Below are 14,390 nucleotides of genomic sequence, written 5' to 3' on the forward strand. Positions count from 1 at the left end.
GATGTTTCACATCATTCATGCACACATGAATTCGCTCAGGAAGAAAGCAAGATGTACTAGTGGTCTGTATGAAACATATGTTTATTCATTTACTTTTGCAAGCATGTAAAGTCTGTAAAGTGTGCCACTGAAAAAGAAAGTGAGCCTGGCGTGATAAAGTACAGTCACTCTCCACACATCTGTTTTTGTTGTACATGTGATAGCAGAAATGGCGGTAGACATGCAAGGCAAATCTTGTACAAAAGCAAAGAAAATTTGCTGCGGCAGAACTCAGACTGGTCGCTTCTTGTTTTTCTTCTCAAGTTCTTCCATCGTACTCGAATCGTAGGGCCCGCATATATATCTACCCTTGCAGTTGTTGTCTTGTGACACCCAGCAATCATAGACTGTGGCTGTGAAGCGATCCGATGTCATGGCATCACCATTTGCAGAGTCTTCTTCCTGTTTCAAGCAAGGTAAGTACAAAGTTTATAGAATACTGAAAATTAAGCAGTACAAATGGACCCTTCATGAAAACTATAGCTTTATGATAAATTCTGCTATGTAAACTCTGAAGGTATTTGTTTGCTTAGTTGCAAAGCATGCTTCAAATGTGAGTGCTGCAATGTGACAGCATTTTTAGTGTGTAGATCACATCTGCAATAACTGATGCAGGAATTTTTTCTTATCAAGATGGTTAAGGGGGGGATGGCACTCAAATCACAATAAATGGCCAAAAGAAAATTTTTTTTAATCATTTTATCCACTCGTATGCCTCATTTTCTATGCTGTCCTGACATTTCATAGTTGAATTCCATTGGGAAGTACTCCAAAAAGATTTTTTATGCACCGCTGTGGTATTGCATATTGGGGGAAATGCTCGAAAAATCTTTTGCTCCTTTCCAGTTTTCCATCTAGATGCTCACTTTGTACACCAGAATTCTTCATGGCCGTTTTGTCTATCTTGATCCTTATTGTTTCATTGCACTCACAGAACTCCGCTCCATGCGATGACATTCTCGCTTTTCCATTTTATTGAACTGTAGATATTTGGTGTGACATGTTTACAGATTAGACAGGCCTATGCCACCTGCTTTGTAAAAAATGAATAGAGAAATTTGTCTCATGGAAAAAGAATTAAGAATGTGATCGCGCGTAGCATTCACTAAGAAATGCAGTGTGTGTTAAACCAGTCTTCTACCGTAGTTAGTCTAGTCTGCAGGTGTTTCACAAGGTGTAGAAGAGAAAATATTCGTTATATATGGAGAAAAACTTCTTCAGATATAATGGTGAAATATTGTGCACTTGTTTGATAGCATTACGAATGTACACAGAAAAAGCTTCACCAAAATTAATTAAAAATAAGAAAGGTGGTGTTGAAAGCTGCATACCGCATTAAATCTCTTCACAACAAGAAGGTCTATTATGAAGTAATTCAAGAAAAATATAGCAAATTATTTTTGAAATGTAAAGCCAATGTGTATAAAAAGTCGTTTAGTAATGCTTTCCCGGTGTATTGAATGAATAAATAAATAAGAGTTAGAAAAAGCTTCACCAAAATTAATTAAAAATAAGAAAGGTGGTGTTGAAAGCTGCATACCGCATTAAATCTCTTCACAACAAGAAGGTCTATTATGAAGTAATTCAAGAAAAATATAGCAAATTATTTTTGAAATGTAAAGCCAATGTGTATAAAAAGTCGTTTAGTAATGCTTTCCCGGTGTATTGAATGAATAAATAAATAAGAGTTCAAAATAAGTTGCTGTTTCACGTGGCAGCTTCAATTTCAAAATGGCAAGTTTAGTCACTGCTCACTTGAAGTGACGCATGCAGTGCTCTGTGCAAGGGTCAGTGATACAGTAGAACCCCGCTATAGTAAACTCGGTTATAGTAAAAACTCGGATATAATAAGTGAAGCTGTGGTCCCATTTCGCCTTCTATAGACGACTGTATATTTTTTCGAAGAAACGGCTATAGTAAAGAGCGTCTGGCCGCGGCACCGTGATGACATCGCGGCCTGCGCTGAGTCTAGGATTGCGGGGCAAATAGTACGATAAGGCGGCGCTTTGTGAGGTGGCTTCACCACCAAGCTGGACAGCCGGGAGGGGAAGCCAACTTTTTGAGCAAAGCGCGCGGCGCGCACGGAAAAAGTTAAGGTGACTATGAACGTAGGAAGGAAGCGGCGCGGGTCGCTCAGAAAGCCGGTAAAAGTGCAGTGAAGTGTAAAAAAGGGAATTAAAGGGCGTGCGTTCGTAGCACGGCAGCGCGAAACACGGGGTAGGGGCAGCAAGAAGCTGAGATGCGGCGGCACGGCATTGGAGGTTTTGCCACGCTTGACTATGTCGCATGCGTTTCTTAGCTACTGCCTCTTAAATGACGCTGAGGCCGCGGAAGACGACGCGGTGATCATGCAAAGCTTTGGTTTTCACATGACATCACTTACTTTGTTTTTGTAGCCGTGTTGTGTTGGTGTAAATGCGGTACTTCCACAAAACGTAAACGAAGTGCAAAACGTGAAAACATGTGGTAGCTTAAAATAAATGATTATCACATAAGAGCAGGCTGTAAGGTATATCTCAGTGTTTCTTTTATAAACTAACACTTCGCGCTTAGCTCAGTAAGCAGCCAGAGAGCATAGTCGGAAGCATGCCATCCCCATCAACTGATGTAGTAAAGACCTTGATATAGTAAAGATTTTTACTGGTCTGAGCTACTTTACTATAGAGGGGTTCTATTGTACTCCATCGCACTAATGGTCATTCAGCGTCAATATACCCATTGTGAATACAGCTCTTTGGTATACGACGATCGCAGTGCAGTCAAATGGTTGTAACACGGAGATTTCGGCACCCATTCAACTTGTTATAAAGAGGTTTAACTCCATACTAGGTGAAACATTATGCATCAAAATCGCTGAAGAACTGATGCATACCACCACACAATGTCTGGCACATTCTGTGCTGTATGACTTGTGGAATGCACAGTAAACACTGTGACTTGCCATCGTTACTATCTGACCATGCTGAGATCGTTAGTGGCATTCTGAGGTGAACACGCAGCTGGCATTTTTTTTTTTTTTCACTTCTATTCTTCACTTTCCTCAGCATTAAGTTTAGTCACATAGATCGCATATAAGCACCCTGCGTAAAGAATTGGATTTAAAGGCTTTTAGAAAAAATTGTAGTGAGCAATATTGCTAAATAAAATTAAATGGGCTTCTAAACTGAATCATGAAACATGCCCAGTGTAGGCTACATTGTAACATGTGCTGCATATGCGTGTTCTGTACTGACATAATTTGCTGATATGATGGCTTCAGTGACTGACTAGGCCAAAGCAGTTAGGAAGATGTGTCTTGTGCATATCCATAGTTAAGTAGCTCTGTTATGAAGCAGCAGTGACATAGCGATCAAAAATACAAATGAGAGTACTGAGTAGGTACCAGATTGCAATACTTACATTGAGCATCTCCTTGAAACATTCATCTGCTTTGCTTATGTCGAGGTTGTGAGTTTTCAGGTACTTTTTATAATCCTTCACACACACTAAGCCATCCTCTGGAAACACAAAATAAAATTCAGTATGCATTCTTTTGTTAACAATGAACAGCTGGGCTGACTAGGTCCAATACGAATGTGCAGTGTGTCATAGGGCTTCCAGGTGAACCAAATCAGACTACTTACTTCAGATATGCCCTTCACCAAAGAAACTACCGCACTTGCATGGTGTCACTTCAGCAACTTGTGCTACAGGAATCGGGAAGGATGCGTCCAACACAGTCGTGCCAGGGGATATACTATATCCATACAGCTCTGAAACGGTGTGTTTTGTCTGCTGTAACAGTGCTTATTGAGCTGTTTGATTGGTAAGGCAAGATAAAATGAGACCCGGAAAATACATGACACAGTGTACGCCTACTTCCACGCCATTACGGAGACAAATAATCAATTTCCTTTTCAAGCAGTCTAACAGATGGTTTGCTGACACAGCTCTGACCCCTAAGCTTGATAACCATCGCCTCAAACACCTCCCTTGCTTTCTGATAGTTGTATTTTTTTGTTACACATGTGCTGGTCAACAACGGTGCACATTTCCTCTACTGTATTCACAATCCTTGCAATGAAGGGCTATATTGCTGCCCGTTCCGGACTGTAGTGGTATAGCGTGTTCACTCATTCTTTTATTCAAACACCGACCAGTCTGTCCGACATACGTTTTTCCACAGGACAATGGCACTTCGTACATAACACTGCACTGGCAGTCCGTGAAGCGTTGCTCATGATCAATGTCACAAGACGGAGGCCTTGAACTGTCCCTGTTCACACGCCGGCACAAAGTGCTGAGCCTATTCGGCGCAGAAAGCACAATGCGAATACCAGCCTGTCCTGCACGTTTCCTGACGCGATTAGACAGCTTGTGTACATAAGGAATGATGGCCATCATAGATGGTTGAGAATTGTGCCGATCACCACCATTCTTGGTATTGATTGGTAAGCATGCAGCCTACTTTTGGAATATCTATTATAGCAGCTTAAAGATTTGCTGCATGATTCACAAAGCTTTGCACAATTACCTTCTATGCTGAAAGGCGCTGTTCTATGTGTTTATTATTGCTGTGCCATCAAATGTCAGAGTCTGCATAAAGAGTCCTTACTGTTTGAATCCATGATGAGGAAGAACAGGTGTAGGTATTTTTGCAAAAAGTCTGGCAAGTCCTTGACGCCTTTGGTGCTCTTTCCAAGGTTGGTGAAGAATTTGAGCCACTCGTCAAATTCCACGATGCGGTCCTGCGATGGTAATATTACACCAACCATATCGATACAACTTTCCATATAAAGAACCGTCATGCTTACAGATATGCTAGCATACACAGGACTTCCCACACAACTTAAACTAAGGTTCTGAAAGAGATGCACAGGTTCACATCATAATCGAAGTCTTATTGCTGGGGGTCGCCTAGTTCATACCAGAAATCGACATTTTTTTTTTTATTTATACATGATAAGGTGTTACATTAAGGCTGAACTGCTGGAACTGTAAGGCCGCTATGGATAACGCCGGGCGTTTCCGGCGTGTCCACCGGAGGAAGAGAGAGAATTTTCTCCAGCGGACTCGAAAGCGGTAGCGAGCGCCTCCCAGCTCACGGCCCCAGTCCTCCTTTTCTCGTGACCTTGGCGAAGCGGCGCGCGCGGACAGACGGTTCGAGCAACACCCCATCAATACTTGTCCGCGACGATTCTAGCCCTGTCGAGAAGACGGCGGCTTCCACCCGCTTCTTGGGATATCGGGCCTGCTTATATAGTAGAGTGTGGCGTGCGGCCACTGCAAAATTGAACAAAACGCATGGGCTGCATTATAGAAGATGCCACTTTTCTTCCTCAAATTCACGATAGCAGTGCACGCTGAACGATTCCACATATGATAAAACAGCTCGGCGCCATTCAGTGTGATGTTCAAATCGGTCTTGAAGCAGGAGCAAAACTCAATCGCCCTGTCGCGACTGCAAAGATATCTGAGAAATTATCCGCGAGCGTTCTTTCCTGCAACGCTGAAGGTATTGCGGAAAAGCCACATTTCGGGCAACCGAGCTTAGAAAAGGCCGGACCGTTATGTGAAACAGTGTACATAGGCGGTGAGTGCCGATGACGAAAATTGCGCAGCACTACCAGACTAATCTGTGTAATTTTATAACTAGTGTCACGTAATTCCGAGGACCTGAAGTGACGATCGACCCCTCAGGAAAATGCATCAACAGCATTTCCAACTCGTAATTATAGGTGTCCCTGTGAATCTCTGTGTGTATGCCAGCTGCTATAGCCATGCATGTATATTGTTTGGCATGGCCGGGTTCCAACAAAACTGCGGGTGCACGTATAAAGAACGTGGCGCACCTTGTTAAAATCTGCGTGTTCCGTGAGCTCGTTCCACCATCGCTCGAGGATCATCTTCCACCTCTCAAAGACCTCCTTCTCAAGTTTTCCGTGGCGTTGCAGCTTGGTATAGTTCTGTAAGGCAGGACACGAAAGTTTAGTCGAAATATGGAGCAGTAAAAGTTCTTTTTTTTTGTATTGCCATTCAGTCTTACGTGTGTAGGATTGAATGGTAATGCATAAAAGATGCCGCCACCGTCTGGAAGACGTTGAAGTAACGAGCGTTAGCTGTTTGGTTTACTAGAATTTACATGAATGAGAATAAGTGAGATACACCAATGGAAATATGAATTTGACATCTTGGATGTATAAGTGATGTCGCCAATCAATCACCAATTGGATATATCAGTGACGTCACCAATCAATCACCAATGCGATATAATAATGATGTCATCAATCAGTCACCATTTGGGCTGCTATATCGTTTACTATGAGGGTCGCCATCTTGAATTCCTAGGACTTGGAAAATTTTACATTGAAGGGAGGTGGTAGCAGACCCCAAGAAATCGAGAAACGTGATGAGCGAGAGCTAACGCTCTTAAAAGAAAGAGTGCTAATATATGTTTCTTTTCTCAGGCAAGGGGCACCTATACGCAGTGTGCACCATATTTATGCAGGGAAAGTGTAATTTTTCCAGCCACTGACGCTTTGCTTATCTCGTTTTGTAGGACGTGCACAGTTCCGCGCACGTGCGACCCTCGTCTTGAATGTTTTTCGCCTTTCGCTTGACCGCGCCGTAAGGGAGGAGGAGGAATGAACTTTTATTCGTCATATGACAAAGAGGATGGTGGTTAGGGATGAGGCTCAAACAGGTGTGTGTGCCCTCACGACAGCGCTAGGTGGCTTGAAGACCATATGCCTCTTGGCGACATCCAGGGCCCAACCCACCATCCGGAGTTGTGCCTCCGGGTGAGGGCTGAGCTACGCAGTCTCCCACTGACTTTGGTTTGAGATTTGGATGCTCAGAGGTGGTGGGTCCTCTGGGCACTCGAATAGGATGCGATTGAGATTTGCTTTAGAATGATTGCAGAGTGTGCAGTGGGAATTGTATTCCGCAGGATACGTCAGGGAGTAGATATAAAGATATGGGAATGCACCCGTTAGAAGTTGCCGCCAGAAAACCTGCTCTGCTTTGGTCAGGGATTTGTGCGGGGGTGGGTATTTGAGTCGATCATTTCGATAATGGACGGTGATTTCATTATAGGTTAACAAGCGCTCCCTCTTGGACCAGGGGCACTGGTCGTCGTAAGGGAAGGGATAAAGGTGGGAATGAAAGAAGAAAGGAAGAGAAAGGTGCCGTAGCGGAGGGATCCAGAATAATTTCGACCAACGGGATATTTATAACGTGCACTTACATCGCACAGCACACGGGCGCCTTAGCGTTTCTCCTCCATAAAAACGCAGCCGCCGCGGTCGGGTTCGAACCCGGTAACTCCGGATCAGCAGCCAAGCGCCCTAACCACTGAGCCACATCCGCTACGCGCGTGCGGTATACTCGGTGGTAGAACCTTCTGGCTCGCTGTCCATGTGTCTGTAAAAGTTCTACTACATGGTGGCGCAAATGTTTTTTTTTTTCTCTTGACCAACACCGAAAATAACATGAACATTTCTCTTGCGAAGCATTTGTTTGCAAAGGAAAAGGGAGTGCACAAAATATACCTCTGCTATAATGTTGAAATCGTCCCAGGTGAGTATGCCGTCCTTGTTGCAATCTGAAATACAGAGGTGTGCAATATATGGCGACTGGTAGGACGTGATTTGCATTGTTACCGCACACACACGTGTTCAAGTTTCCAGGTGCGGGTATAAGTCTGTTTCCATACGCGGCATATCTATTGTCGAAGCTTGGTCGATCGGTTTTATAGCATAAGACCATTTATTATAAAAAAATGATAGGTTATAATTTTATTTTTTCAAAAATCAACGCGTAAAGTATAGAGAAAGGTCAGAATTAACGCCCCGCCTCTCCACTCACGTTATGGTTCCTCTCCGACATATTTTGCCGCATTTAATATTCATTGATGGCTGAGTGCTCTATTTGAATTTACTTTTTGATTGTTTCAGATTTATCTGTTCGTGCAGGACACTTATAATAAGCTTCAATCTCCAACCAAAAATTTTAACTTTAACCCAACGTTTCGAAGCCCACTCGGCTCCTTCATCAGGGGTGACTGAGGGCAGTAGCTAGAGTCTTTTAAGTATGGAGGGGAGGGGGGAGGGGGGTGAAAAGAACGACAGCTGTGTCGCGAAAGGCGAGGGGGAAGGGGAGGGGGGTTTAGGCTGTTAGTCACACTGGCTCACTGCAGGGAGGTGCTGAATGGGGACTTTGACGCTAGCTACTGCCCTCAGTCACCCCTGATGAAGGAGCCGAGTGGGCTTCGAAACGTTGGGTTAAAGTTATAATTTTTGGTTGGAGATTGCAGTTTATTATAAGTCTTCAAACCCAACCAGACAGGCAAATCTGTCAAAATGTTTAGTTTTCAGTGCAGGACACTGCATGATCTCCCCCCGCCTGCCCCGCCCATCTCTATTCGCACATATATATAAAAGAGCCAGCTATGAGTTGTTTGCGTGCAGATGAAATTAACCCATATACAGATCATGCAGAGGCCGCCTCTTAGGGAGTTAAACATTTTTACCTTGTGATTATGTAATAAAAAGAAAATACAGCGTTCATGAAATATTTGAACTGAAAATTCTGACAAGATATGCGACTGGTGGTTGCCGGAAAAAGACACCCACCGGTCGGCATGGGTGTTTTTTCGGAAACCACCGCTCACATATCTTCAGTCGGTAAGAGATTACTGCGGCCATTATTCCGACTAGCTTATTAACACTAAGGTATTCATGCATTTTGTTCCCATCGCACCCTTTTGCATGGTATATGGTTCCATTTGTAGACCACTGCTGAACATAATTGATATTGAGCTTTGCCCACATTATGGACCGCAACGTGCAGGTCTCCCTCATGTGTTATGACACTTACCCCAAAAGTTATGGAACGTGTACAAGTGTCTGTGCCTGAAACCGGACATGGTTGGTCCAGGTAAGCCAAGTATCAATCGCACCAAACCTCGTTAAATGGTATCTGAAAGCAAAAAGGAAGACAATGCAACCTGAATACTCTTAATCATGATCTCTTCGTGCACATGGTACACCCTACTGTACGTGCAGTGGTATACGGTAACGTGAAAAAAAAAGGGGGCACTCAGCCCAGCTGCTCCCTCATCTGTTTCTCTCGTTTTTCGAGCTCATCTGAGCTGGTACGTATAGCCTTTTTGCGTGTGTAAACATGTACGTTGCCGTGCACGTTATGACGTGCACTCCAGGTGTTTTGATCAAGTTCTAAGGGCGGCAAATAGTTAAAGAGGTATTTGGAGCAGCTCGCAGCGGTACTGTGTGATTCTGTGGAAGCACATGGCTCATGTACATCAGTCAGTGGGCGTGTCATCCGCATCATTATTTTCGCAGCGATCCCTTGTTGAGTTTCGTTCCCTCACACACGGCCGTACAGTATGATCAGTTATACCAGTTTAAAGTTAAATACGTGGACTAAAGACCTACCTTAGCCCCATCCATGGCTAGCATCACCACGCAGCAATGCAGAATTCGCATGCTGAGTATACCGCATACGCACAGCTACAACTTGCTAGTTCTCCCGCCCCCTTTCCTTCGTCCTTTGTATTTTGACGTTCCAGCGGTTAAATGCATCCAAAGATTCTCCGCGACTGCTTAAGGATGAATTTAAGACTCCTGGCCCCGAGGAAGGGGCAAAGTCTGCAATACGGCTCGCATATGCCACGGAAATAGCCTGACACAGCGGTAAGACAAAGCTATAGTGGCCGCGAGCCAGCGTGTCTGCGACTTGCACTGCATTAATGAGACCGGGTGCTGCTCCATTTTGAGTTCTCGGCACTCCTGTGTAAACTGCCAAGACTCAATTTGCCGACATCGTTGGCGAGGGCACGCTGAAAGGCGGAGTTGGGAAACGTCATCGTGTTGTCAGGGGCTGCTAAGTCTGTCTGGAACGGCATGCAGCCGTGCACATCAGTTAGTTTTGTTGATGGATTTTCACACATGATATACTGCAGCCAAGTTCGGCGACCTGAGAGGAAAAGCCTGTCCGTCTGGCCACGAAAGGTAAGTGACAAACGTGCGCAAAGTCGCCCCGTGACTATCTTTGGTGTGGCAAGCTATGGACGTCCTGCGCGCTTAATATGCGACCGAAATGAAGCCGTTCGTCCCTTCGTCCCTCGAAGATATATCTGGAAACACTTTGTTCAAGCGAGTGATAAGCAAGCCTTACCAAAATGCATATTGAGTTCCAATTGACTGGTTATTGAGTTCTTGTGAAGTCTACAAAAGCTCCGATTGAGACTCAAATCTTATTGAGTTGCGTCATTACAATGTCAGAAGATATACGTACATGAGTCAACGGAGATTCAACTGACTTGAAATCAACTGACTGCAAGTCAGTTGAATGACAATTCAATTTCGCTCAGCATAGCTATAGCTCCAGTTATTTTCATGAAACGGTCAAGACAAAGCTGCTTATAAATGTTGAAGGCACGGCGCTCAATTTGGTATTCGTAGTATTTAATCACTAATGTTTCAAGAAGCTCCAGGTAAACATGGAGCCGACGAAGACTTTCGTTACACGGCGTCGTCTCTCAAGCTGCTACGCAGCTGACCCATCTCTGTATTCCTCGTAACCACACCTATATAGCGTAGACTAAAATAAAACCTCAGTTAACCCGGCACCACAAAAAGATTAAGCCATCCAATAATAGACAGGCACCAATTAACTACTGCGAGGCAAAAAAAAAAAAGATTCTATAGAGTAGCACAAGTCTAAGCATCTATTTCAAGTACTGCTCAAGACATTTTTTCCAGTTCTCATACAGTAATGATGCACTTTCACAGAACTTGGCAGTTGAAGGGCCCCTAACCAGGTTTGGACATTCCAAACAAGCAAGGCTCTGGTGCGTAGGTAGGGGCGTTGTGACCGCCCCTGCAAAATATTTGAGCCATGCGTGCCCTGACAGGTGGCGCAAATTCAAGTCAAAGCCCGTTCGCGCTATCTTTCGACAAAGCCAATTAACCTCCGCGCCCACTCCGCTGGCACCCAAGGCTTCGTCGTGACAGCATAGAAGACTGCATTTCGTTCGGCCATCATTCTGATTCACAGGCGAATGATGGACGACGCCTCGTCTCCTAGTGGATCTCGCCCTTCTTCGCTGCGCCGTTGGTTCTGGTGAAAAAGGGAGAAAAAAAACTATTTCCTTGCCCCTGTCAGTTAATTTGTCTCCTTGCGGCATGGGTACTGCCTTCACCTTGTAACGAGCACTTCGTTCGGCCAAGATATTAAATTGGGACACGTGTTCTCAGCCTGGAGATTCAGAGCAGACTGTTTTTATTCCCTGACAAAAGAAACGCACCCCAAAGGTGAGCGCGGAGGCAACGAGATAGAGCTGTAAGCGCGGCTAGACTTCGAATCATCTCCGCCATTTTGGAGCATGAACTAATTTAACCACGTCAAAATATATTTGCGGAAACCAGCATGTTCGCGTCTTTGAGACGTGAGAGCGCCCTAAAAAGCTTCCAGACATCGAAGTAATATTTCAGATTAAATTTTAGAAGCTTTCTCTCCATTGTGGGATTAGGCAGTCCCCTTGCGATTATAAAAAGGCGTCTCCCGGCCGATTGGACAATGGATATATGTCGCCGTCCTACCAACGCAACGAGGCAGCGATACATCGACGCACCCTAGGCTAGACGTTTGATGTGGAGGTGCGGGACGTCTCAATTGTGACCGACTAGCGGTGCGGATCTGCGAGGCATCTCGTGCGTGACCGACATACCGCGGCGCCGGTACGTCGCGTTGCTTCCTCGTCGTATCCTCTACAACCTCGTTCATTTATCTACACACATTACCGCGCAAGCGAGCGCTCAGGTACAGTGCAGTGTTCTAAAAGGGGCACAGTCTCGGCAGGCAGCTGCAGCCGCGCATTCATGTTTCGCGTATACCGCGATTCACCACGAAGTGCTGTCTCGAGCCGGCAGGCTCATATCGACAAGCGCAAGAAATACGTTCAGAAGCAAAAAGCAAAAAAAAATATAAAACAATGTAGCAAAGTGGGTACATGAGCTGACACGCTCCGCGCCACCCCCTTAAAAAGAGAAATATTCCTTGCGAAGACTTGTCGGTTGTCGCTCGCACAATCGAGAGAGACAACAGAGAAAAGCGTGCTGAAATCGCTTGATTGCGACGGGTGTAACTTTGCTAGTAATGAGACTTTTCGGAAAAAATTTGCGGCCACGCGTTCCAAGGACGAGGTCACCGCCGGAGTACCGTATGCACTCGATTATTAGCCGCGCTCGTGTATGGGCCGCGCGCCCAAATTTCGGAGCCGAGAAGTTGGAAGAAAGAAAAAATCTGTAAAGAGCAACTCCGTTTAAAAAGATGTATAACTTTCCTTGCCAGATGAAGACAGCTGTCTGCTGCTGTCATTGCTATTATCTTCCAGCACGCACAGTTGTGCAGCTATGTGTCATTTAAAGCAGATTTCAGACGCCTGTCTTAATGGCGGCCGACTATACAAAGTTACGCCGACTCGACGGCAAAGAGCATCACTTCATTAGTTCGTCTTTTCGTGGATTTTGAAGTCGCGGCGTACGGTGTTCCCGAACATCGCTGATAAAATTTTTAAAGGCTATGAATTGCTAATGCAATGGTTGGTACCGAAGTTGAGTTCATTTGTGAAGGTGGTGAAGAGCCGGACTCGAGCAGAGGCGGCAGCGATAGCGAGGAATCACCTCAAAAGCGTCTGCGTCTAGGCGCCAGATAGAGCGTCAGACTATTGCAATAAAGTAGTTGCCCCTGATTATAGTTGAAAATGAAACTGAAAAATGATTTCGTGTAAGCGCCACACCACGCAGAAACGCGAAAAAAAAAGGCGCGGCCAATATAGTCGAGTGTGTGCAGTATATCAAATTTTCGACCAGAGGGTGGTCGGGGCGCTGAACCTCTAGTTTGTCTTCTGTAGGTTGCGTATATGGCACCAAAATGTTTTAGGACGAAAGCGCTACTTCAAAATCCCGAGGTATGTGTGAAGCATTAACATGCAAAATGAAAAATTAACATGCAGAAAACCAAAGTAATGTTCAACAGTCTAGCAAAGGAACAGCAGTTCACAATTGGCAGCGCGGTGCTGCAAGTGGTAAAGGAATACGTCTACTTGGGGCAGGTAATGACATCTGATTCGGATCATGAGAGGGAAATAACTAGAAGGATAAGAATGGGGTGGAGCGCATATGGCAGGTGCTCTCAGATCATGAATGGCAGTTTACCAATATCCCTCAAGCGAAAAGTGTACAACAGCTGTATCTTACCGGTACTCACCTACGAAGCAGAAACGAGGAGGCTAACGAAAAGGACAACGCAGCGAGCCATGGAAAGAAAAATGACAGGCGTAACGCTAAGAGACCGGAAGCGGGCAGAGTGGGTGAGGGAACAAACACGGGTTAATGACATCCTAGTCGAAATCAAGAGGAAGCAATGGGCTTGGGCAGGGCATGTAATGCGAAGATAACCGCTGGTCCTTAAGGGTAACGGAATGGATTCCAAGAGAAGGTAAGCGTAGCAGGGGTTGGCAGAAGGTTAGGTGGGCGGATGAGATTAAGAGGTTTGCGGGGATACGGTGGCCGCGGCTAGCAAAAGACACGGTTAATAGGAGGGACATGGGAGAGGTCTGTGCCCTGCAGTGGGTGTATTCAGGCTGATGATGATGATGATGTGTGAAGCCTTTGACCTGTAGCGCCAGCGGAGGGCTTGCGCAGCTGCTCCGTCAACGCAGCGTGCACTTGATGACGTGCATTCGCTCATGTCTTCGCGGAGAAGTTCCGTCGCCATGACGCGAATTTCTGGAGATGCAGGAACTGCCACCACCAAAAATTTGTATTTTTCTCCTCGCGATACTTTCAAAGGCCCCAATTACCTTTTATCGAAGTTCAAAAATTATGTTCAGTATAAAGGGCCATCGCTTGTGGAATCACCCATTGAAACTTTCTTTTTTTTTATCAGCGATCAAAAATTGCCAATCAGTGCTTCTAAGGCTTTTCTCTCGTGCCGCTTACTGCCGTTCAGCTCCAGTTGGCGCGCGCTGCTCGTGACGCTAATGTAACCCTGCGAATATCTCATATATCCACAGTGACTTGCTATCAGTCGATATGGCATATGATAACAATCAGAAAGTAAGAGTAGGTATTTTAAAAAGCGGAGGGAATAGCGAAAAAAAATTGCTCAGCTGTTAAACAGCAGGTGGTATAAAGAAGGGGCGGTTTAGCTTAATTAATGTCATGATCGAAAAGTGTCTTAGGACCCATATACAGAAGATACGTACATTTTTATCTCCGACTCCTCACTGAAAATATGATCTCGTCTTCGTGTTCTAATAACAGTCAAGTCTCTTTGTACTCGAA

At 45.0% G+C, this 14,390-nt stretch overlaps 1 protein-coding gene across 2 annotated transcripts in view; it reads right to left on the reverse strand.

Annotated features, from left to right (window-relative positions):
* Positions 1-63: 63 nt before the first annotated feature.
* LOC144093646 (sarcoplasmic calcium-binding proteins I, III, and IV-like) overlaps positions 64-14,390 on the reverse strand; it is a 17,819-nt gene continuing 3,492 nt past the window's right edge. For both annotated transcript variants that reach the window (XM_077627231.1, XM_077627230.1), the window contains exons 2-7: positions 8,896-8,997; positions 7,569-7,621; positions 5,871-5,984; positions 4,634-4,766; positions 3,439-3,536; positions 64-441 (exon numbers count right to left, since the gene is read on the reverse strand). In XM_077627231.1, coding sequence (XP_077483357.1) covers positions 271-441; positions 3,439-3,536; positions 4,634-4,766; positions 5,871-5,984; positions 7,569-7,621; positions 8,896-8,944 — 618 coding nt within the window. In that variant the 5' untranslated portion in view covers positions 8,945-8,997 and the 3' untranslated portion in view covers positions 64-270. The remainder of the gene's footprint in view (positions 442-3,438; positions 3,537-4,633; positions 4,767-5,870; positions 5,985-7,568; positions 7,622-8,895; positions 8,998-14,390) is intronic.

This window comes from Amblyomma americanum, chromosome 6, assembly GCF_052857255.1.
Source record: "Amblyomma americanum isolate KBUSLIRL-KWMA chromosome 6, ASM5285725v1, whole genome shotgun sequence".
NCBI lineage: Eukaryota > Metazoa > Arthropoda > Arachnida > Ixodida > Ixodidae > Amblyomma > Amblyomma americanum.